At 28.8% G+C, this 27,327-nt stretch overlaps 1 protein-coding gene across 1 annotated transcript in view; it reads right to left on the reverse strand.

Moving 5' to 3' along the window:
• LOC107446459 (Protein kinase C) overlaps positions 1–23,143 on the reverse strand; it is a 39,186-nt gene extending 16,043 nt beyond the window's left edge. Inside the window, exons 1-10 of the mRNA XM_016061126.2 lie at positions 22,168–23,143; positions 14,523–14,577; positions 14,250–14,412; positions 12,687–12,718; positions 12,519–12,601; positions 12,127–12,265; positions 11,843–11,985; positions 11,012–11,099; positions 7,131–7,270; positions 3,634–3,807 (exon numbers count right to left, since the gene is read on the reverse strand). Coding sequence (XP_015916612.1) covers positions 3,634–3,807; positions 7,131–7,270; positions 11,012–11,099; positions 11,843–11,985; positions 12,127–12,265; positions 12,519–12,601; positions 12,687–12,718; positions 14,250–14,412; positions 14,523–14,577; positions 22,168–22,530 — 1,380 coding nt within the window. The 5' untranslated portion in view covers positions 22,531–23,143. The remainder of the gene's footprint in view (positions 1–3,633; positions 3,808–7,130; positions 7,271–11,011; positions 11,100–11,842; positions 11,986–12,126; positions 12,266–12,518; positions 12,602–12,686; positions 12,719–14,249; positions 14,413–14,522; positions 14,578–22,167) is intronic.
• Positions 23,144–27,327: the final 4,184 nt, after the last annotated feature.

A 27,327-nucleotide genomic window follows, 5' to 3' on the forward strand; every position in this document is an offset into this window, starting at 1 on the left:
TTGCATATTGGTTGGATCCTAGGCAATTGGATGAAGTCACGATTTTAGCTGCTCAGAGCTGTCTGGAGAGTGACCACACTAAGCTATGGACCCAAGTTGACAACAAGGCGTTGTGCTATCTGCTGGTGGCTCCATAATGATGAGGGTTGCTTTTTCGTGGGATGGACTGTGTACTATGGTCCGATTACATCGATCTTGGACAGGTAATGGTTATGTTTAGCTACTTGAAAACCACTTGCAGCTATTCATGGACCAAGGGCGGCGCCAGTAGGGGGTCAGGGGGGGCTGGAGCTCCCCCGTCGGGCATGGCCAGCCCCCCCATCGGGAAAAATTTAAAGTCTCGTCGGGAAAATAGTCTGGTCACATTTTTTTTTCTAAAAAATGTCAAAAATTCATTTACAAATGCCTAATAAAAATTTTTGTAGTTGACTTTTTATTTATTTATTTTTAAGAATTAGTAACAAAATTTAGTAAAATATATTGTAAATTCTATGTAATTGTAGTTTCACTGCACTACTCCTAACTTTGCTCATACATTGTTAAACTAGAGTCCGGATGCGATTAGACATGGTTGAAATTGAAGACTTTTCGAAGACCCATAGAAATCCTTTNCCAGCAAGCCTGTTACGGACGATTCAAGCGATTTTAAGGCAGAGGATACGTTTTTTTGTTTTTCAGTGGCATAATATATGGACAGGAATACAACTTCAGCCACACACACATCACAGCCCGTTTTATAGGGATTACCCATTCATTCATACACAGATTGTAATTTTGTCCTGAACCAGAGAACGATCAATCTCCAATTTAGTACCCCCTGAGGTATTGATTTGTTGTGGGAACTGGGAAAATTCTGTGACCCCGCCGGATTTAACGTGCCCCAGTCACCATTTAAAACACGACCAGCGGGATTTGAACTCATAGTATCACGAACATAAGCCAAGCCTCCTACTAACCTAAATTTCTGATGCTATTTTACAATCAAGCACAGTATTCAGCTGCTAGCTATGGTTGTACACCCCAATCCCTAAACTATCCTAAACTAAGGTCCTATCCAGAATTCTGATTCGGCTAAAATCTAGTTTCCTATCTAAACAATTAAAAATCCAGGCAGTTAAAACTTTATTTGCTTATACATTTTAAAATGATTGTTGTTTCTATGGCAGAATCTATTTAAACTGTTTTGCTTTTTAAATTTATAATATGCTATGATATGTTTAATTATGTTCTAACAGAATTTATCTTTTAATGTACATTTGCAATTATTGATTATATCGAATTATATAATATTGAATAAGTTTATAACTATATTTTAAAGGTCCTTCAGAGAGAACGTGCCATACAAGCAACATTTCAAGAACAAACACTTTTAGTTAATCATCACCATCAAAATGGAAACTTTGAAGTCAAGTTAAGAGATAAACCTAGGTCCCAGGTAGGTTTAAAAAATATATATGTATATTTTCCTCGTTTTCTTGCTTGAAGAATCAATCAAATTCCTTTAAGCACTGGCAAATCTTGGAAGCAATTACTTAGCCTTTTGAAAATGTAATTTTCCATTAATTTTTGAGTAATGCTGCCAGTATCTTTATGTATAATTGTGCATTAATATCTCAAAATATGCTATAAAATTGGCATCTCTATTTCCATTTGAGTATTTTTCTTTCTGATTGAGTCACATGTTTGCCTCTTATATACAATAACTTATACTCATTTTATATTTCTGTTTTCGAAATAAAATTGAATATTGATGTAAAAATGAAGTATTGTTTCATAAAATTGTAACTTTTTTATTACCTAAAAATTTATTACCTATGTTTACACAGACTCTATAAAATTAATACAATATTTCTTTTTATTTTATTGATTTTTTTAGCCCTCAACAAAGAATAATTATGTTAATTTACATGATCTTTTTAATATGAAGTTATATCTTTATTTTACTTCATACTGTATAAGTTAAGAAATATTACTAATACTATTTATATTCATCTTTTTAGATGCATCACATTTATATGCACACAAAAATATGTATAATATAGGTCTACTTTCAAGATGTCAAGTTCTATATTCTGATATGTCTTATACAACTTCTAAATAATTTTTTAAGTTTTTATTTGTACCCTACTACCAATAAGAGGAAAAAAAAGAAAACTTTGTATGCTTGCTAATGCTGATAATTTAAAAAAAAGTTTTTTTTTTTAAGGTACAATAGTAAAATTGTTTTTATCCTTAATTTTGGCAATTTGTGCCTAGTTACGCAAACCTGTAACCAAAAAAGTGTTCAGAAAGGTATAACTTTTTGGTGGATATTATTTAAGGGAAAAACTTAATGTTTTTATCTTGACTATGAAGTATCGTTTCTAATGTGTTTTATTGCGTTGAAATGATCGAAGTCCAAAGGAGACTATCTAAATGTTTTGAAGTTATTAATGTTTTATGTACTAGAAAACAGAGTTGTACTCATCTGACATTGCCACCTAAACAAATGAGGAATTGTTTCTTATGTACTTTTTTATGTTAAGTCAAATAAAATCAAAATTAAGAGCAAGTTTTTTTAAACGTAAGGGGAAACTTGACATTTTTTTATTTTTTTGAGTACACTAACCATTTTGTGTTCCACTACTTCCACTCTAATTATTAGGACTTTATTATTAGAACTTTCAGTTGACTTAGCATGGAAGAGATTAAAAGCCATTCAAAAATATTCGAAATAAGACTATTTTTTTTCTTTCAATTTCTGGTTATTGTGTTGATCGAGTAATAGTTTAAAGCAGAGATTCTTAAATTGTGGGTCATGATCCCAAATGAGGTCACCAAAAAATTACAGAGATTCTGATATTTTTTTTAACTCAACTAGTGACCTTTTAAGTGGCTACACTTTATGGACAGACTATAGTTAATGTTAGAATTTATTTTTATAATTGTATTATTTTTAAAAGTCCATAACTTATTTTTAATTTTTACACTGATCCATGTCTTGAAATTAAAGTTAATGTCATAAAATTGCATTATTATACTACGGTGCAAACAGTTTCCCTTCTGCGAATATCGGATTTGTGCAATGCTTATGGAGTTTCACAAAATTTTCATAAATATTATGGATTCCTCACAACAAAAAGTTTAAGAAACCATAGTCAGGGGTCTGTCCTGGGCAAATTTACTACCGTTTAGCACTACTTTCACAAATTCAACTTTGGGAAAAATGGTAGTTTCATAAAATGCTTTTAAAAAAGCAAGTTCTATGATTCTCTTCCCCACCTCTTAAAATTTTATTTTTGTATCCCTCTTAAAATTTTATTTATTAAATGATGACAAGTTCCTACTCGCACTGAGTGTTTGTTCAGTTCATGGGTCATAGCTCCCAACTCTGCTCTTGTAATGTATCATTTACTGCATTATGATTCAAATCTTCTGTATTTTGAAACTTATGTATATATATATGTATGTATATATATATGTATGTATATATATATGTATGTATATATATATATATATATATATATATATGTATGTATATACACACAATTTTGAAAGGCTTTCAGCTCAAATTTCGTAGGAAAATTTTCGGAGCTTACATTGTACAAGAAGGAAAAAAAATGAGAATCAATGGCATAGCGAAACAATGATTACCTCTGTTTGATAACAACAATGAAGAGCTGTTAAAAAAGGATGTTTGGCTGACAACGTTAGTATTCTTTTTTCTGTCATAGTGCAATCAACATCATCATCTTGAAGAATAACATCTTTTTTAAGTACTTTCACAGCAAAGACTTCATCTGAACCTTTCTTTTCTGCTAATAGAACCTTTAGATGAAAAGTTTTCAAATCAATTTTGATTAGATAAGATATTCATCATAAATAATAAGGCTAAAATTAACTATAAATAATTCATACTGTATTGTAAATCAAATATATAATAATCACTTCATCATTCATAAGGACAAATTTAAATAAATAATTTAAAATACAGTGAAATTTAAGTAACCATTAATTTCCATACTTGTTTTTGCAATAACTCAAGGATATTTTTTTATTGCTTGAAATCTTATTAGTTGATTATCGTGGATATCTTAACAATATATATACACCGAGTAGCATAATTTCAATCTGCAGCATAATCTTCATTAATTCATTTCTGTGGCCCTAACACAGTCAGACAAAAACTATCATTGCAAATTTAGACTTAATCAAACATGTGCACAGCAAAATTAGCATATATAAGGGACTAATTATACACAAAAATACTTACGTTAAAAATTTCTTATTTCAAATAAAAAAAAAATATTTTACTTTAAACAGTTTAACAGTTTATAAACAAGCAATCCTTAAACAGTTTATAAACAAGCAATTGGGGTTTTCATTTTTAATTAGAATTAAAGTTTTAATTAGAAACTAGGAGGCTACGCCCCCTGCTCGCTGCCGCTCGCCAACCCCCGGAACTGGTTTCGCAGTTCATTTCGGATTGCTTTGCAATCCGATGCTCGCTTTGCTCGCCCATTGGATACGTTCATAACGTCTAGCTTTTGTATACTTTTTTGAACACTGAAGTTCCGAAAAGTTTTTACTGTCGAAAATTCTAAGCCTGCGCATTTCAATATTAATTTGAAATTGCAAACAGTTCACATATTTTTCTTATTCACACTATTCTAAATTTCAGTTGTTGAGAAAAGTAACTGTTGTAAGTTTTGTTTTAAAGTCTTTCCCACCAGAGGGATAAAACCATGTGTTGTAAAACAATATGAAATAGTACTGAAAGCCGGATGTAAAGCATCTGCTTCGATGAAGATAATTTTGTGAGAATTTTTTTTATAATTCGGTGAGAATTCACCCGATTAGACATATGATGCTCACTACGTGCTCTTGCGCGCCGAAGCCTATCAATTAAAACGTATTAGCGTTTTATATAATATAGATCAGCCATATGACGCTCACTACGTGCTCTTGCCGAAGTCTATCAATTAAAAATGAAAACTGTTGCCAACGCGAGAAAAGAAATATCATCGGTTTTATTGATACATACGTATATATTAGCGTTTTATATAATATAGATTAGAACTTATTTTTAAATTTTTTTTCTTATCATTTAAATTCTTTATCTTATTAAGTTAAGAAAATTATTTGAATTTTATGAATGCATTCACGAATTAGCAGACCTACAAACAATTTTTGTTAAGGACCTGAAACAAATAGCAATTGAGTAAGTTTCAAGATTAAAAATGATCTTACATCTCTGTTTCTACTCTCAGTAATATTTTAAGTGTGTTTTTTTAAATCTGAGATGAAAAACAATTTTCAGGTGAGGTACCATGACAATTAAAAAAGAAAAAACTGAGATAAAAAATAATTTACCAGGCACTGCAGGTGTGTTGATAATCTGCAGCACCATCTTCCATGATGGAAGATTTCTACTACCGAGGATATAGATACATAAAGCATAAATTTATATAAAAAGAGAATTTAGATCGAAAATTAAAAGAAATAGAACACACACAATTTTTAGTTAAAACAGTGCCAAGCTGCTAAATTTTTAAATGGGAGAAAAATATTTGAAGAAAATGTCAATTAATTTACATTTTCTTCAATACAATTTATTTATTTTTATGATTTAATTTTACCTTCATTTATTTTAAACTAAATTAAATTATGTAACATTTGAAATTTATTAAATATGTTTGATTTTCCTAAAAAATCAGCATTTTTTTCTATGCTACCATTTATTCCCCACCTCCCACTTAGCAGTAAATTTCATTAAAATTTATATGGAGGCTTAAACAGTATTTTACGATAATTCATCAATGATATTATCCATTCCTAAGGCTTTAATTTTTTTCATTCTTTTGACACCATGCTCAGTTCCTTCTCTGGTTTGTGTAAAGTCTTCATCAACAGTTTTGATCTTCCTCATTATTAATCTCCATACAGTGCCGGATTATCCATTACGCCCGACTAGGCCATGGCCTGGGGCCCCCAATGATTAGAGGACTCCTTAAAATGGATTTTTTTTTAAATAAATTTAAAAAATAAAGAAAAACAACGATTTAAAAAAAAATCTATTTCAAATATATATGTTATGATTATTTTTTAGTTCTAATTTAACAAACTAAAGTAAAATTCAATTTATTATTATTTATTTTAATTTTAAATACGCTTTCTAGAATGAAAAGATATATAAATACTTTTATATTTGAATAAATAAAAAAATATACGAGAAAAAAAATTAATCTAAGGGCTCCAAAAATTTTAATGGCCTAGGGCTCCGCATACGCTTAAATGATACGCTTAATCCGGCACTGTCTCCACGTTTAAATCTTTACTCTAATTTCATTTAGTAAATCTCTAAAATATTCTGTTCACCTTTCTAGGATTTGTTTTTCTTCACCTATTTATCTACCACCATGACTCTTAAAGCCATTAATATTTGGATCAAATGTTTTGGAATGAAAATTCAGTGCTTTCTATAGTTCCCTTCATTCATTTTGCCTTTGTAGTGAATCAATTTAAGAATGTCATTTTAACCAGGTCCTTTTTCTGCAAATTTTATTTGTAACTCTGTATATATCCGTATACTTCTCCTTACAACTCTTATTATCATAGCTTTTCTAGCTTTGTTTTTTACTTTAATGACGTTGAAACCCCTGCCATATAATGACTGACATAAAATATCTCTATAAGTACACAGATAATTAATTAAAACCTTTTATCAAATTATGTAAAGTTCCATTATTCAAAAAAAATATACCTAAGTACTTAAAATATACTGAAGTTAATTTCCCTCAAACAGTTTTTAACTAAAATTCTTTTTCTTTTATGGCGTCCAGAGTTGAGTTCAAATTTCAACTAGCCATTTCAAGACAAAGAAAAAAGCAATTCAAAGCATTCAATACAAAAGATACAGTAATTTCTGAAATATTTATATTTATATAAGTTATGAAAATTTATTGAAACATTTTTCATAAAATTAAATTATAGAAAAGCTGTTGACATTAACTTCGGAATTCTTGTTTAAACTACTTATTAACAGAAATGGACAATAAGCTATTTAGTACATTTTCAGTCCTAATAAAATAATAAATATTTAAGAAATAAATGTTCAATAATTAGATGGTAAGATACTTAAAAATACTAACTTTTCCAAAGCTTCCTTTTCCTAATACTTTAATAAAGATAAAATCATCTAAGCCTAATTTTCGTGGTCGATTTTTATCCATATCCAAAAAATCTCCTTGGCCTGTAGGAAAGAATCGCTTTCCACCAGATTCTGATATATCTATGAAAATGTCAGAAATTACGATATAACATTTAATCATTAATTAAATTTCTTTGGTAAATGTTTTATTTATACTTTATAGTACAATAAATGAAATAGGAAAACTAATGTAACTTTTTAAAAGTTTGTTTTCATTTAATGTAAAATAATATTCAACAGCTACTCAAAACTAAGTCTAACACTCTTGGCTGTTCTCATTTTTATTGACTCTTGATTACATGCTATTTACTCAATTAAACAATTTTTATGAGAATTCATGAACTTTCCCCTTTTCCTACATTTTATTAGTAAACTATACTTACACTATATAGTAAACTTTTTAAAGCTCTCAATTTAAAGGAAATCTCTGTTACTACAAAAGGTGTTCAAATATTATACACACACAAGATATATTGAAAGATGCTAAATAAAATATAAAAATTAATGAAGTGTTAAAAGATATTGATGACAATAACTATTGAAAAATTTAAACATTTTTTAAATCTTTGAAAATTATAGTAGCTAATTTCTCTTCATCACGAATTAATTTTTAAGAAGGAGTATGCATGTCTATGATTTTTAGGAGACTTTTTTTTTTAAAGTTATTCAAAATGTATAATTATTGAGTTTCTATTAACATTTACACAATTTTTACACAACCTGAAGAGTAATTCCTCTTATTCTTAAGCATTAAAGCCTGCTACAGGCCAAAAATGCCTCTCTTAGATTTTTCTAAGGGATCTTATTCCGCATTACTGCTTTCTATTCGATTCACACCCAATTAATCTTAGTCTTTTTCAACATCCTGCAGCAATTTTTTGGGGGATATTCTTCTTAGCCGGGTCTTTTTTTTCCTTAGAAAGGTTATCTTTTTAGCTGGGTATGCATCATCATATCTTCATAAATGGCCTAACCATATGATAAGAGATGCTTTTACTATCTCAGGGCTGCCACCGGAGTTAAGACTGAAAAATCGTTGCTTCAAAAAAATGGTCTCCAAAACAGTTTGCAGGTACTTAAATAGTTGTCAAACCATTTAACTTATTTTTACAATATTGACACTTTAAAAATATATAATAATTCAAATATAAATACTATATATTTTCAGATGATTGCTAGCACTTAAAAATAAATTGTGTAAATCTAATTTAAAATATTTAGAGGCATTAGACAAATGTATAGAAAACCAAAACTCTATACTTTAAAAATACACAGACACAAGACCAATATTTTATAAATTCTGTTACTAAAGCAAAAGTAATAATTAAATGTGTAATTAGAATTTCATCAAGAATTATTAACTACAATGAATTAGTCAAATGGAAAAGAAATTTGAGTATACTGAAACTAATCAGCATTACATATCCTCATTTCTTAAAATTTTTCAGAAATTTCCTTTTTATTTTCCCCCAAGAGTCACACAAGAGTGACTGCCATAGTCACATTTTCTTCAAAATAGTCATTTAAGCTGCCTTATTACTCGCCAGTGGTAGTTCAGGCTATGGCAAATACACAGTAGCATAGCATGTAAAAATCTTGAAAATTTATTACAAAAATAATTAATCTATTCAAGCCGTTGGAAAATGCAATTAAATTTATAAAATCCCATCGGTCAATTTCATCTCGTGAGCACATGATCTTTACGGTTAATCCCGACTCCTCCCACAAACACTGACTCGATAGAGAACTAATTAAAACTCCGATTGGGAAGCCTGTTGTTATTTTTTGTTTGTGTCCCTGCATATTTTGTGTGTCCATATATTTGTAGATAAAATTAAATATTGAATGTTACACTCTCAGTTACAATTATTTAGATGTTCTATAGAAGTTTATGTAACATTAAGAAGTGTTCCCAGCCTTTTGGTGGAGGTAAGCTATCTCCTTTCTTGATATCTTTTAGTAATACTCAAAATCTGGCATCTTTGCTGGGATTCGAATAGACATAGATAGACTTAAGGAATTAGAAAAACTAGAAAAGAACTTTATTAGACTTTATGAAACTTGATATACGAGTGTTAAAAAATTACGAAAGCCAGTGAGAAGTTATCTTTCAAAGGCATTGAATAAGGCATTAGATTTATTGAAAGAAAATGAGCCCGATATTATAACCACTCAAATTTTTTTTTTTAAGAATAGAAGTTCAAAGAGTTGAAAGAATTGGATAACAAACTTTTATCCATTTTAAATGATGATTCAACATGCTCGCACGATAGTTTTGATTTAGAGTATGACGCAATAACTGTGTACAAAGATAGATTTCTAGAAACGAGTACTAACTTAAAGAGATGATTGAATATTATAGAAAAACCAAAATTAGAAGAACCCATGTTAAAAAATTCTCCTGAAAATATTAATTCGCCAAGCAAGTTCAAACTTCCTGAATAAGAATTGAAACAATTTAATGGAAACATTAAAGAATGGCTTCAGTGGAGGGGGCAATTCAAAAGAATTCAGACATTGAGGATGATGATAAACCTCAGTATTTAATTCAATCAACTGCAAAAAATTCTGCAGTGAGGCAGTTAGTAGAATCATTTCCTCTCCAAAATTATGAAGAAATTATAAAATGTTTAGAACAGTGTTTTGGGAGGGATGATTTGTTGATTGAAGTTTATATTTGAGAAGTTCTTGCGTTAGTAATAAATAATACGAATCCTCAAGATCAAAAGTATTTTTTAGTCAGATTGTACCACACATTAGAAGGTCAATTGAGATGTCTTGAAGCTTTAGGTGTAGCAAAAGATAATTTTTCTGCTATTTTATTATATCCCTTGATTGCCAAGCAATTTATTGAAGGTACATCAATGGGTGATGGGGGGTACATCAATGGGGGTAAGTGAATTAAAAACAGAGATTTCTGGAAACGATAAATTAACTAATCTTTTAAATTTTTTTAAAAAAGATATCAAATTGGAACAAAAAATTTTTGATAGCTCGTTCCCCTTTTGGACTAGAAAATCATAATAGAAAACCGATGACTCACCATTGCCAGAGGAATAAGATTTCTGCCGCTGATTTAATTATTAGCTCTAAACAAAACATTTCACATCTGGTGAATTTGAAAGTGGATGAGCGTATATTTTGTAATAAATCCCATTTAAGTCAAGAATGTAGATATGTTATGAGTTTAACGCTCGAAAAAAAAAATCCTTATGGAGAAGAGCATCTGTTTTCGACTTATAAACCTAGACTTAGTGCGTGCTATTGTAAAAATAAAGTTAATTGCTTGAAATGTAATGGGCAGCATTTGCAATTTATGTGTAAAATGGATGAAGAATTTCATGGCAATAAAATTAATAAAAAGAGGTTGAAAGAAAAAATCATTACGGAAAGCTCTTTAACTAACACTTCATACATGCGTCAGGTTTATTTACAAACATTAGCAGTACGAATACATGGGAATAATAAAACCAAATTCATTCTGATTCTCATTGAAACGGGTTCGCAGCGATCGTACATATCAAAATACGCTGCAATGTGTCTGGAATATGATGTTATAGGTGAAGAATCTATTTTACATTCTTTTTTTGGGGTGTTAAAAAGGCAGAAATTCATAAAAGATATTTAGTTCATATAAGTAATGTAGATAATAGTTATGTCATTGTAATTTTGAGGTTAGTTATCATTGTTATAATCAATAGTTATCATTGTAATTTAACATATGTAGTTGTGTGTTTACTTTAAACTCAAATTATATAACTCTTATGTGAACACCATATGTATTAAAAAAAAGAAAGAAAGAATTTCCATTTTTAAACTTACCTAGTGAATCAAATTCTACAGAAAGGGGTGAGGTATGCATTTTTTCAGATAGTTGACCCATTTTATTAGGAGATTCACTAATGGATGGCTGTAATAAAGATATATATATATGTATGTTCGTAATTCATTCAAATTTTAAATTGTAATACAGGATAACAAATTTTTTTTTTGAAAAATATAATAATTTTTTTGATTTTTAAACAACTGGTTACATTTTAAGACAGTTTGAATTAAGATAATATGATAGACGAAAAAAGTCAGCATTCTTAAGCAACAGTGATATTTAACTAATAAAAAGTCAAAGAATAAAAAAATATATAAACACTATGAGGTTAGAGAAAAAAATAATTATTGTTATCCTTTATTACTAACTGTAGGGTAAAAAGGAAATTTCTAAATGCTATAGAAGTGAATTCCTGACTTGAATAAACTTAAAGAATATTTCAAATTTGACAAAAGTTTTGATTATTAATAAAAAATAAATATTTGAAAGAATTTTTTTTTAACAAAAATTAGAGTTATATTGGCTGTTTACTGAAAATAATTTTTTAAAGAGGGGTTTTATTTAATAGAACGAATAAGTATCAATTAGTACTTTCAGAAAAATGTGACTGTGAAATTTTTCGGGCTTACATAACTAATAAACTTTCTTTGCATATTTTGTTGAAAATGAGGCACTCCTCTCACATTTTAAAACAAAAATTAAATTTTTAATCCAACACAATTTACATTCATGCTATAGGTCAACTTTAAGTAAATGGAAAATCATGTTATTTTTATTCTAACTTGATAATTATAAGAATAACTTAAAGATGCAATTAGTATAATTACCTTCTTTTTTCTCCCCACAGGTTTTGCCAATTTATCACTAGACATACCCATGGTACTCAAAACATCGGCAATTTGTTTAGAATTAACTCCACAATTGTTTGCTACGTTCTTTTCACACCGCTTATGAACATTCATGCTACAAACTAAATAATAAAATTAAGGTTAATTTAACAAAATAACACACGAAATATATTTTTAGCAAAACTTAGATCATTAACTAAGTGATAAAAGTAGCAACAGACATGAACTTGATAATTTAGAATTTATTAATATGCATGTCCTACCTTCACATTGTAAGCCTTGTCTAAATAAGCCATACAGCATTGAACCACAATGATCACAAAATGTAGGTCTCTTAAAGTTATGTACAATAAAACGATGAGGGAGGTTTATGTTGAATCTGCTACCAACTCCAGTTATTACCTAAAAGCACAATTAAAATATCTTGATAATGAAATCAAGTCTTATCCCTACCTCAAAACATACAAATTATATAAGATCTGTTAATTAAAAAGTTTATCTTAATTGCTTAAATAACAAGTAAATACATTAAAATACCAAAAATACACCAAGTGTCAGTTTTAGCTTGAGAAAAGAAAATGTTAACTTATTAAATGTTAACTGTACCTGAAATTTCATTAAATTATGTTTTAATTAAATTATGTGTCGAACTTACTTCTTCGGTGGTCACATCTCTTGAACCTGGACATTTCGTTACAACAAATTCATGACAACGTTTGTGGACAACACATGTGCAAACTGCAAATTAAATTAAAATTGGTGTTAAGCAAAAAATAAATTTTAATAAAAAAAGAAAATTTAAAAATTATTTTAAAAACTTTACCTTGACACTGATAACCTTGTTTGCCAAGACCCCTATTAAAAACAAAATTAGTAATTACATAAAAAGAATTGCAATAATCAAAGCAGAAAAAATTTTAATTCAATATATGAATTCATCTTAAATTAAACTCTTAATTTTTTAAAGTAAAAGCTCAAATAACATTTGATTAATAAGTTTTGTAACTAAATTCTATATTCAATCCACAACAGCATAGGTTTCACATGTTTAGAACCGTATCATCTTTTTTTTCTTTCTGACACTTGAATCTTTGGAATAATAGTCAGATCTGAAGAGAATATAGCACGAAATTAACTAGACTTTTATTATTTAGAAGTATTCATTATTTAGAAGCATTATTATTTAGCACGAAATTAACTAGACTTTTATTTACTTATTGTGGTTTTCCTTATTTCAGAACTTTTGATTACCAAAAGGTTTTCTGAAAATTTAGAGCTACTGAACATAATCTGAAAAAAAAAGTTAATTACTTTAAATTGTTGGTTATATTAAGCTTATTTATTATAGGGCTTTTGTATGCTTCAACTATGCAAAACATTTTAACCCAGTTTATTACTAGATTATTATTACATTTTATTCAAGTTAAGTACTTACTTTAAACCATTTTACTTCCAAAAGGGCTTTTACCAAAACTAAAGGTATATTGAAAGCTTTTAAAGTTCTAATTTTTTGCAGAAACTGTAATTTTCTAATATAATTATTTTATATTATAAAATATAGTTTTTTAGTTTATAGCATAAAATATAGTTAGTATGGCAACAGTATAATTTCAACTGACTGTAACCAACTAAATTTTGTCATATATAATTAATTTTAAGCTGAGGACAATTAAAGATGTCTGAATCTTTTTTGTTTATCAAAGAATGTATCACATGATTTTTCAGGCCCTGACAACATCCAGAAACAGTTTTAGACCATTATTATTCTAAGTTTTATGGAGTTATTTTTCTTTCATGATAATTTTACTTACATTCAAATTTTTTGTGTGAAATGTTCATCCTACTTAGGAGGTTTATTCTTATGTTAAGAGAAATATTTACATCCTACTTTATTTATTTTTTGTTTAATTATTGCAAATGATTTATTATAATAGAGATAATATATACTCTATATTGCACTAAGTACATTTTCAAAGTCATTTTCTTTAATGGGTGCATAGATTTTTTTTTTCAACCCTTTATATCAAGCATTTTTAAAATTTATTTAATGACTTCATTTTGTAAACTGTATTTGGGATAGTATTTGAATTATTTTTGTGGCCTAATGATACATCATTTTTACTTTATAATGTGGCTTGAAGGTCACCCAGCTTGAGATTGATGGATACCAGCTTATGGATACTGCTGACCACAATGTTACAATTATATTATTGGAACTTAACGTTTTAGCTTCATGAACCCTTTAGTACAGAACTGCTTTAAAAGATTTGTTTTTTTTTAAAGAACAGTATTATAGTATATTTTAATTAAGTTTTTTATTTACCCAGCCTTAACTGTATTAATAAATAAAATTATGAACCATGTAGGAAAAAAAATTGCAACATACCAAATGAATTCTCTACAATGAGAACAAAAAGTAGGTTGCCTAAGTATAGTAGCCATAAACTTATGGCCATTGATTTGATGAACCCTTCGGCGCATGGCACCTCGCCTTCTGTTGAAACCCTGTCTTTCTTTAAATACTTTAGGTTGCTTGGGAGCGGCACTTTCTAAAATTAATAGATCAAACTTTTAAAAACAAATACACTAAACATTTTTAATCTAAACTATTTATCAAGTTTACAATATGAAAATATTCTAATTAGATATTTTAACTTGCCTTCAGGAATAAGTTCAATAACAACATGTATTTTTCCGCCAGGCTCCAAATCAATCTAGTTTAAAGAAAAGAAGAAAGAAAAAAAAAGCTTTAGTCTTTAATAAAGCCTAAGCTGAATATTATCTATTGAAGTAATAAAAACTTTTTATTTGGAAGATCACAATGTTTATATAATTACTCAGGTTTAAAGTATACAGATCAAACCCAAAATATTGAGTTGAAACCAATGAAAACGAAAAGATTAAACTTCATTCATCCCGTTTTTATCACATATAAATTAGATAAAATATATTACTTTAAATTTAAGTACTTTCCTTTCTTTTTATACAGATTTTTATTTATTTTTCCCTTTCTATATTCAAACAGGATGTATAGTCAAAGTTTTCAACAAAAACAAGCACTTTTCTTTAAAATATATATATACTATTAGGATATGCACACTAATAAATTTTTTCTTATTATTATTATTGAAAAAAGTTCATTTTCAATCAAATATGATAATTTTTATTAAAACATGCAACTTGGTTCAGTATTTCTTTAATGAAATGGTTAAATAAATTTCAGTAATTTACAAACGTTAATACAATAAGTATTAAATTGAAACTAAACAGTTTTGACAGAATTAAATTATTATATTTACACCATATTCATGGTATAACAAATCTGAGATGATTGAATTTTTTATTTCAATTGTCTTTAAATCAAATGATAAAGAGATAATTTTTTTTTTGTAATGACAAATCTATACAGAATAAGATTTTTTAACGCATCTGCTAAAAATATTAAAATAGTGAAAAGCCCTTCACTTTACTATTTTTAAAACCTTACCTTTAAAAATTATTCATTTTTTCATAAAGTAACTGAAGAGGATTGAAAATTTTAATAACACATAGAGTATAATAACACTAAAATAAAATTTTAAAATATTTTATGCATCTAATGAATGGTCCTCTGGGTAAAAACTCTCATTATTAAAAAATTTCATTTAATTCCTATCTTTATGAAATCAAACGAATAAAAGGGTGACGACCCACAAAAAAAAAAAAAAAAAATTCTTTAAAAATGGGAATGACCACAGGGATCCTTAAGTACAAGGATTGTGGTGCTGATGTATAACCTAAATAGAACATCATACACGATGGCAGGAGTCACCACCAGCAATGTTACCAGCAGAAAAGTTAACAAGAAGGAGAAATAAAATTTTGTATTGCCAATGAAGAAAAGAATTTTACAATGTTAAATTGGTTCCCATGATTGGCAAAAATTTGAGAGATTTTAGCTTAGCTTTGATTTCAGAGGGCGAAAGTTGAAATCTTAAATCTGGAATCTCTCGCAAACTGAAGCTGAGTAGCATGTGAGAGTGCACATGCTACTCAGCATTTGTATTTGCAAGAATACTTTCCACTGAATCCAGAGCATTGTGTGCGGATGCGAACTAAAGAGTAATTTATTCGGCAAGTAAAGTTGCTCTTTCTTGTGCTACATAACAACGGTATACAAAATGGATTTTGGTTGATTGAATTGTGAAAACCTTGTATATTGAAAACCACTCTTTTTTCACATTTCAAGGTGACAATCGACAAGGTAAAGAAAAAGTCTAATTTTGTAAAAGAACATTTAGCATTTTTACAAGCAACCAATGAAAAAGCACCTTAAAAATCATCAATAAATGTCCTTAAAAATATTTTAAAACGCTACAGACCCTTTCAACTCCACATGTAAATCGCGATCACTATAACAAGTCTAACTAACCTAAGACATTGTGGGCCACTTCGGAAATTCTCCACACTTCGGTTGGACACAAACACTGTACATAACATACATATATAGACCGTCACATAAAAAGCTTCAACAAATCTTTTTATGTTATTTCTTTAACTAAATTCTCCATAATTTATTATTCGCATCCTGTCTATCTTCAAATTCAAGTATGTAGGAATTTTAACATATAAAATTTTCCCCAACTGTGAGAACCATATTACTCCCTCAACCTATTTAATGTACCAATCGCAATTTATTCAGGAGCACTTTGATTTTGTGTCACTTGGATGATTTTTCTCTTGCCAATAATGGTTAAATGAACATTGATGTCCTTTTCCCCAACCTAAGACCTGTTTTTATTCAAAATGCAAAGGCACATGATTTTTCACAAGCAATTTTAATTTTATTGAGTGTCATTTTCTTGGTGCGGAAATGCAACTTCTGTTGGCATCATGAAAACCAGATTGATGTATAAAATTTAGCGCCAATAAAAATGGCCTTTACTGATATAATTATGAGTAAAAACAAATTTACCAATTATGAATAATAGAGTTATTTTAGGTAGATATTTTTTTTTGTTTAAGTTTGCATTTAATTTTATATCATAAATATTAGTTAGCTTAAAAAAATGAGAAGATTTTTGTTTGAGGTGTTGAATTCTTTTTTCAATGTATTTTTTTTAATTTAACTTTCAACTCTGAAAATTAAATTGCATCATCTTTCTGCTACATGAGATTGTGAATCTCTTTCAAAGATCTTCAAAAAGAGCTCTGCCACACACAAATATTTTGAATAAATTTGAATCTACTTATTTGTTTTGTTAATATTTTTGATTTGATTTTTTTTCTCATGTTTCTGAGGCTCTTTTCACATTTGGAGCAGAGGTTTTCCTGGTACCTGGGAGAGGTTTTGGTGGTCTCTCCTAAAGGTTTTCTTCAACACAAAGTTTCCAGAAAAAATTCTGTGCCTCCCAAAAGAGGTCGCAAACAGAGGAGGTTGCTACGCAGGTGTGGCCTTTTTCCAGAGGTTCCACTGTATATATATATATATATAGAGAGAGAGAGAGAGCAAAAAAAAGGTAAGCATAGATAGAAGAAAAAAGGTTAGCAAGTGAGAGTGTTTGAGATGAAATATTAAAAAAAAAAAATTGGTTCTGGCATACATCTCATTAATCATGATATGTTGCAGGTGATGAAATAATACGTTCTTGTAGAACAAGAGCAGAAAAGGTAATATGAAGAGAAAGAACTGCAGGTGCTATACATGGGGAGTTTTGGATGGCAGACAACAGCAATGGAACAATGTTTTAACGTTGTTATTCCTTGAATTTTGTTACCATGCTCCTTTTTGCTTTATGTTGCTTAGTTTGTGTTCGTTATTTTGAATTAGAACAGCATTAACACGTAGTTTGGTCTTTGGTCATGTACTCATGTCAGTGTGAGAATCCAAACGTATCACCTATATCAGTTTTATTTTGAATTCATCTAACAAGTTGTGATTTTGGGTATAAATTTATAAGGCATATTTATTGATTATTGTTGAAATGATGAATTCAAATAGAATGAAATATGATCGATTGATTTAAAAGTTAAACTATAAAAATATATTTTCCTGTAGAGAATAGTAGTTTCAGTCAGAATTTTTTTTTCTAATTTTGGTGTTTACTTTTTAATGTTTCTTTTAAATTTTATTTATTTATTTCTTTTTTAGCTTGGCAAAAGCAATAATGTTCGGCAAAAGCTCAAAAGCATTTTTAGTATAAATTTTAATACCAATTGTTAGAAATTATATAAAAAAATAACAATTATCAATCACCAAATTAGTGATCGTTCTAAAAATTTATTGGATGGATTTATATTTCATATCTAAATCAAATGCATGTTAATGTCATAATATTTTTTGCTACATTTCCGACTTTTATCTAAATAATATTTGTGTAACCTCTCAATTGCATTGCAAGTTTGTAAAATTGTTTACAAATCTTATTTATGAGCGATATGTAAGAGCCTCTAAATGCATATCCAAATGTACCAAGTACAGTACAGAACCTGTTATCCGGAAATCAGAAAACCGGAAAACCAAAAAACCGGAATTTTCCCTCCATTTTTAAAAAAAAAAATTTTTTTTTTCCTCATAAGATTTTAGGATTTTTCTTTCTTTTTTGAAAGATGTTTACCTTACCATCATTTTGGAAATAATCATTAGTGTATTACTTCATCGTTTTTTCTTCTTTTTAAGATTATTTCCAAATATATATATTTTTTTTTAGTTGGATTTAACAATTAAAAAAACGGCTTTTTGTAGCGATTCAGAAAACCGGAAAAATCAGTTATCCGGAATAGCGATGATCCGATTGTTCCGGATAATCGGTTTCCTACTGTATAAAAAAATATGAACACTACCATTATACTTGATCTCCAAGAGTCTTGCTCCAAAAAAGACCTAGCTATTAAACATCAAAGCTAAAAAATCAAGACCATGGAGTCCTACTAAAAGAATGGCTTTGTTTGGGCTTCCACTGATGCATTTTCAGACGAAATGTTAATTAATGGTGGAGCTGGGATAAACTTTGTTCTCTAAGATGGCAGCACAAAACAGTAAAAAATTGGGGCAGTAGAAATTGCCTCGAACTACAAATATGATTTCTCTACCATCTCGAAAGCCATAAGCATCTATAAGAAGCAAGGTTGGCAGGTTTTTGACATGTGACAGTTTTTGACAGTTTAAACCATAGTTTAAACCGTCACGTCAAAAACCTCACTGTCAAAAATGTCGAAAATGTCAAAAACCTATATTCATATGTGAAATTTAATTAATACATAAAATTTATATATTTTTTATAAAGGATAGTGTTTCTAAATATGTTCTAGAAAAAATAAATTTAAAATTTTGAAGAAACACTTATATTTTGAATAGTAACCAAAATCTTGTACTTTTGAAAGCTCACATCTTTTGTAATATTATGTATTCATTTTCATGTGTTATTGAAAATCTGCAGTGATATTATTAAGAAATTTATTTATAACCAAATTTAGTGTATAGTATAGATTATACTAAAAATTAGACATTTTTAAAGATAAACATTAGCAGTTTTGTACATTAGACATCTTTTAAAGAAAAATCTTTTTAATATTCTTTTAAATCTTCTTAATAATCTTTTTAACATAAGACAATACAAATTTAAGTGCTTTCTGTTAAATACACAGAGTAGTTAGTGTCGATTTACAGTATATTCAGCCTATTCATTTACTATGCTGAAAATTTAGTTTATCCAAATACTTGTGAATTTCATTTTGCTGAATACTATATAGTTTTGTTGAATATCTAAATATTCAGCTGTTGAATAATTACTTCTTGCTTTCAAGATATGCATTATTTGTATTCTTAATACAAGTGGAGAAAAAAAAATTAAGAGATAAAAATTGTTTTAAAATGATAAGTGTAATAATTATAAATAAATATAATAAACAATATGAATTATATTTATCATTATTCATAAATATAACTACTTTTAAATTCAAATTAACATACTGGATAATAAAGATATTCGGTATAACATTAAAAAAAATTTTTTATACACTTGTATCTTGTATCAAGTTTGTATTTATACAACATAACTTGTAAGTTCCTTATAAATATTAGTTATATGTTCCTTATATGTCAAAAATGCATAGTAATAAACTTTTAATTTTCTTAAGTATCAAAAAGAAAAAAAAAATTTTTTTAAATATAAATATTTAAACAATTTTTGTGCAAAATTTTTCTGCACATGCATTTGAATATAAATTTCTGAGATTTTAAATCTGTTATTTTACCTTAATTTTAATTAAAAAATATTTTAAAACCTGCTGATTACCTATAGTATAATTAAATTTCAATATAATGCATGGCAACTGTTGGTAGTTTTGAAGTTTATATATTTTCTTGGCAAACTTCAGTTTTTGACATTTTTGACGGGTTTTTGACGGTTTAAACCAGTATTATACCCTTGTCATGTCAAAAACCACTTTTTGACGTCAAAAACCCAACCCTGATAAGAAGCATATACAGCGGTTGGAGGCATAATAATCTTCAGTGATTCTAAGGCTGCCTTCCAAGCAATCTAACAAGATCTTTCAAGAATTACTCATAATAAATATGTTGCTTTGGACCAAACCAACAAAATAAACACTGCATCATCTAATGCAGTGTTCCCCAATCCCCGGTCAGTAGATCAAATGGTACCGGGCAGTCTATTTCATTGAAATTAAATTTAAATTCCTAGGCTTATACCCAAATCTGTGTTCCATTAAAATGTTACTTATTTTTTAAAAAGGGGGGGGGCCCGAAGGTAGTGACATAAATTTTTTAATGTTTGTAATGTATCATTGTCTCCGATTACCCCCAGATGGAGGTGTCTCACTGCAAAAAAACATGCTCAGGGTTCTGATTTAACGTGCTAGTAAGTTTATATTCATTTTTTGGTGTAACTGTATTTTATTTTGAAGGCATGTTTAAGTACAATTAAATTAAAGTTATTAAATCCAAATTATCTAAAATATAAACAATCAACGTCCCCCCTCTCCCCAGCGGAGAGCGGTAAAATTATCAAACGTTGACAGGTCCGCGGATATAAAAAGGTTAGGGTGGGGAACACTGATCTAATGGATATCGGCACATATAGGCATAGATGGCAACAAGGCTATGGTCTTAGCCAAAGAAGTGATACAACTAAATGAGGAATTTCTTCATTCTGTCATGCTTTGTGACATAAATCCAGTTTCAAAGATAAAAAATAGGGGAACCTAGTAGAACACCAGCAGAAAACTTACAAAACCCTAACAAGACTGACAACCCAGCACTTCAGGAGAATGGAACCAGAATGAACACTAATTGCAACAACTGCCTCAACACCAAACTGGGACCTCATCATGGTTTCACCTGCCCTGCTAAAATGGCTGCAATACAGCAAATTGTCCCCGAAGAGGACCTCTATGCAGACAATTGCTTGCAGATAGATGAGGCTGTGTGGACCGCCCTAGGCACCATAGACTATCCATGGACAAGACAACCAACCATAAGAAAATATGAGAAATTTTTATGGCACTCTTTTGAAAGTTAGCAAATTACAAATAGCAAATATTATGAGTTGCAAACAGATTTATAATAAAAATCTATAATTCTAATATCGAAAATTCATAATTTTTGGTAATATAGAGCTAAAAAGTTAACTTGCTAATATTTCTTTAACTTGACATAGCTTTTTGCAGATCCTTAAGCTACTTAATGCCAAATACATTCAATACATTAAGGAAAGCTTGGATGTCAAATTTCTGTAAAAAAAAAAAAAACACAGATGATAAAGGGGATATTTCCATATAGTGATCTGTCATGAAAACTACAATCACCAAAGTGCCTAATAGATTTTAAACTTACAAATTAAAAAAAAAAAAAAAACACGTAGATGTTTGCCCGGAAATGGCCATGAGTTATATCTTTTGAGTTGGTCCCCTTCTGTAATGTTTGTTATTTTTTTTAGTTTCTCGCGGGCTGCTGCCCAGAAGTTGCCAAGACTTGGTGATTAACCTCCCACAGATCATACTACGGAAATCTCCCCATAATAAAGCACAATAGGACTTAATTACTTGAAAATCGTAGAAAGTTTTGGAAATAAAAAAAAATTTGGCCATTGTGTTTTTGTCAACAGAGAAATGTTTAAAAAAAATCTGTCTGACAGACTTATATTAAATAATACACACAAATTATCTTCATTATTAAAACAATTTAATTCTAAAGCAACTAATAATTAAATTATAAAGCAACTTCTTAAGATTTTTAATACAAGATGAATAGGGAGAATAAGTAAACAATAGATTTAAGTCAATTTACTTAATGAAATACTAACCCAAACGTCAGATTCATATTTGCCAGATTCTTTCGATGACTGAAGAAGCTCATCAAATGAAATGTTACAATTAGCTACAAAATCATCAGGCGGAATTGCCGCATCGTGAAAAACAGTCAGTCCCAAAATTTGTCCTGCATGAACCTCTGACATAAAAAACTCATTCCATACCGGCTTGAATGTTTTCTGTTTGGTTGTGGAGCGATCGACATGAATTTCGTCGACATCGACTGCAACATAAGGATCAATTAGCATTAGCTGTTGTTTTCCCACAACTGTAGCATGTCTAGTAGCATATTCTGTCGGACGTAAATCCACCGCTTCACAAATCTTCAATTTTAATGTTCCTGTAAATTGCGGCATTTCTGCCTGCGGCAGCTTAGGTTAAAAAAAATAATAATTCACTAAATATGCTTCAACACATTATGAAATTTTCTCAAAATTGACGAACTGCGTAATTTTACGCATTCAATCAAAAAAATCTCCTTAACATTACAATATAAACATGGCCTTAACCATCTTCATTATGGTCATTACCATACGATATCCCACAGTTCTCCTTGACCTGAAAGTAACACTTCTGCGCAAGCGCGTCATTTTATCAATGCTTTTCTCTGGAGAAAAGGGAAAAAGAAGAGAAACCAAAAGTATGTTTTGAAAACGACAGTAAACAAATTTTACTTGTTTTTAAGATCAAATAATAACAATAGGAAAATCATGAAAATATTTCTTTCAACTCTAAAAGATAAAATAAAATGTAGTGAATTAAAATAATTTGGGGCATGAAACTGAAACAAGAACCAATTAAGGTGCTTGAGTAAATTCTCAGATTAATATATTATATTAATTCCTTATTAGCTACTAACTCTGAAATGATTAGGTAGAGTTTTAATTGAAATATTTATAATAGAACTATAAATAAATCAATTAATTTCTATTATATTCACTGGAATTTAAACAAATTGTTGTCGGATTTGATTAAATTGTAGGTGCGACGAGTACTATGCTACGCGCTTATAGCTCTCCAAATTTCTAATTCACTTTATTCTTGATGGTGATTCACTCGACTCTCGGCAGATGGTAGTAATAAGCGTTTATTACTTCGTATCGATTTGTTCACAAATTCCCAATCGCAACGAACTATAGGGAGCGTTGTTGTATGCGACGAATACCTGCGATTTCTTTATGAACAGTCATTCAGTAACTCAGGAGTTCTGGAAACGTCTTTAATATAGCGAGTAGCATTGTAACGTTCCTTCTTTATTGCGTCTTATTAAGTTTAAAAAAGAAAAACGTTTAATATTCTTTCTTATGCAAGCGGGAAAAAAATTGTATTCCTTTTTTTTTAGAGAAGGAACATCCAAAACACATCGGAAAAATATTTGTAAATAAACAGTAAAAAATATGTATCTTCTTATTAGGGTTAAAATCTAATGCCTAAGAAATAGTTTCACTGCACTTTATGATATAACATGAAAGGCCTATTTAAACTTTAAATTCCATAGTTTTAAGAATCATATTACCTCAGAAATTGAAATGAACAAAAAATAGGACATAAAGCTTCATAATTTTATATAGTTTAATTTTATAAACGAAGTTTGTTGACAACAATTTATATTAAAACATTTTAAGTTTCAATGAAAATCATTATTTAGAAACTCAAAAACGTAAAATAAAGAATGCTTACGAAACAAAAAAAAATAATAATTCTTTTTGACGCCTTTTTTAAGTGCTATAAAAATGCGTCTTTGGGATTTGCCAAAAACAAAACAAGATGCCATTTTATTTTTTCAGGAGCGAAATATTTTATCGAAAAAAACGAAAAAGTACCAATTCTCATGACATGAAACTTTACCTTAGTAAACGTACGTTTTGGAAATGTTATTTCATTTGGATTCTTATTTATTAGAGTTGATATGGCTACAGCATAAGGTGAAAGAAAATAGAGATTGTTTTGAATCTATGCTGAACTCTATATCGGCCCATTGTCCACTGAAATCCGATTGACTACTTTGATTTCAAATAAAGTGTTTTATTTTATGATTTGTCACAAGCCGACCAGGTGGCCGAGTGGTAAGCGTGCCTGACTGCGAATCCGATGGTTGTGGGTTCGAATCCTGCTCAGGGCATGGATGTTTCTTTCTCTCTCTGTGTGTTTTATGTCCTTTCTCCTTTGTGTAAATGCGACCCGCTCTCGCCCTATGAACGGGTTTGTGGTTGTGTGACGTGGGCGACGCTGCTCCACCGCCGTGGCTTATCCACAGGTGCCCACTGGGTAACGAGAAGAGAGAAGCAGTTTTTCCATTAGAGCCCCATGGGGCAATACATCCCAGGTGCCCGCCATTAAGAAAAAGAAATGATTTGTTGCAAGAATTTCAAGTGTAAATTGACGGCACTTAAAAACCGTCAAATCTGCAGCGGCAGTGGCGTTAATAAGTAAGTACCGAGTTTTTATTCCATACTTTTCTGAATCATATTACTTCAAACATTAGATAATATGCAAGAAGTATACGTAAACACATTATGTTATATCATTTAATTTTTAAAAAAAAGTATTTTGACAACAATTTTTATCAAAAAATTATAAACTAAAAAAAGTAAAATAAAGATATCTTAGGATAAAAAAAGATTTCGAAAATTCCTTATATTGAAATAAAAACTTTCATATTGTTTCTTTCTTTTTATTCTTATAGTTCTTAATCAGACGTAAAAAACCATTCTGTAGGGAACTATCATCAAATAAGAAAAAATATTATTTACAAGCAAATTTTTTATTATAAAATCTTAACACTCACCTGTTTTAGAAATCCGCAGAATTCCAAATGAAATGTTCTTCGCTTGAAAATTTTATTTTCAAATAATCTATGCATAGTTTATCCCTTCATTACTTTTAGATAACATATCACACACCAAAATTTTATAATTGTATGATCTCGATATGATTGTGAATATGTAGCTTAAAAACAAAATAGCTGAATTCTAGTTTAAATTATTCATTCAAAACTAAAAATTACTTATCAAGAAAGCGATAAAAATTTATTAATAATAAGCACAAATGATACTATTTCAAGTAATTTGGATGATTCTTTATTGTTGTTTTCCGAATTATATAGATACAGAAATATATACTATTCTATAAAGAAGAAGAATATTCTATAACTATTACAGTTCTGTACGTTCTGAATTCGCATTTATTCATTGGAATAACGGAAGCAATGTTGACTTCACTTTAATTTGTAATTAATTGAAGACAGAAAAAATTATTTTACATTAAAACACACATCTGTATCAGCAAGTGATCATGAAATCGGTAAAAGAAAGGTAAAAATTATTGAGAAATTGTTCAAGTGCTTGGCATGTTTTGCTTCAATGTTTGGCATGTTTTGGTTAGTTTTTTCAAGTTCTTCTACCTTTTCCTTCGGGATATTCGGCTTATTATTTGTTGCTAAGAAAATGACGTCCGTCTTTGCCAATGGTTATGTTGGATATGCCCGATATTTTCAGGCTCCCGCTAGAGGACGTACTCAAGCGTTGCGATCGCGAATAGACAGGGTTAGTCCTACGTCATCAACGACGTCACTAGCTCTCCTCGTTCCAAACTTTGTTTTGAACGGAGCAAACAACATGGCATTTCTCATGTAGTTAAAAGAGGGTCAATTAAAGCTTTGAATATATTAATATAGAGTCGAATTTAACCTCTGAAATGGCAAGAAAAAGTGTTGCATATATTAATATTATATTAATCTCTTTTTATGATATCAATTGGAGTAGCTTATTAATTGTAAATGATTATGAAAACTTTTTGTATGTATGATTGGGAGAATTTGTATTTAATATTTACCATATAAATTGTAGTTATAATCTGGAAATTTGTGAATCTTATTATTTGGAAAATGTTAATTCTAATTTATGTTTAATTTTTCGTAAAATATGTATATTATATTAAATAATTGTTTTTTCATAATATTGAGACAACTTATTAATTGTAAATAATAATGAAAATTTTAAAACAAATTAAAAAGTTATGTAAGGAGCATGAATAAAGTCAGATAAATTAGTGAAAATTATAAAGCATTTAAGATACACGTTTTTAAAATAGTAAATTTGCCAATAAATTTGAGCTAAAATGATAGGAAGTAAAAAAAAAAAGAAAAAAATATGTAAACAAAAGAGTTGACTGGTCTTAAAACATATTTACAACCAAATTATGAAATAAATTTGGATGACTTGAATGTTACGTTCACTGTAACAAATAAAATATTACTATGAAGGTAATTTAAAAAAAATTTGATTCTGACGGTCAAATGCAAATTTTATTCTATAAAAAGTGATAACAGTAACATTTGCCAAATATTATAACTAAATATGTATACATGCATCAAAGAGTTAAGTTTCTAAATTAAAAAATTTCTTAAAAATTTGAATTATATTTACTTGAAATGCATGCGAAATTAATATTATTAAATAAGTAAAATTTAAACACCTATGTGAATACATAGATTAATAAATATAAATGTTAAATAAAAGTTTATGTATGGGATAAGTATGTTTTAAAGAATTCTAAAAAAATTCATGTTGCACTTTCTTATCGAATAAAATAGGAATCTGAGATTTTAAGATAAATTCATATATAACACCTAAAAAAAATTGTTCCTCTCACATTTTAAAATGAAAATTAGAAATTTAAAATTCTAAAATAATTTAGCTATTCTATATATTAAAATTCTGGAAACTATACATAGTATTGACCCTTTTAACATAACACTACACTTTAACATAGCACTACACTAGTTACGTTAAGAAATAATCTAATATTAATTATTTAATAATAAGGTATCTTAATTTTTTCAAAAAATTAATGCATAAAACTACTGTTAAAAACTGATAAATACAAACAAGAAAAAATCTCAAGTCAAAATAAATCTGAGTTTAAACTAAAACTCTGTGCAGATTTAACTATATGTATACATATTAAATAAGTTAGTTACATAATTTATTCCTATTTAATAGTTAAAAACTAAAGCTTATGAGAATTAGCAGCAATAATCAGAAAATCTTAAGCAAACAAAGTTTACAATAACTACAAATTTAATCATCAGGTATAATTTAATAAACAGACATTAGTATTGATAAATACAATCTAATTATAGATTAAAAATT

The sequence above is a fragment of the Parasteatoda tepidariorum genome, chromosome 7, assembly GCF_043381705.1.
Source record: "Parasteatoda tepidariorum isolate YZ-2023 chromosome 7, CAS_Ptep_4.0, whole genome shotgun sequence".
In the NCBI taxonomy this organism is placed as follows: Eukaryota; Metazoa; Arthropoda; class Arachnida; order Araneae; family Theridiidae; genus Parasteatoda; species Parasteatoda tepidariorum.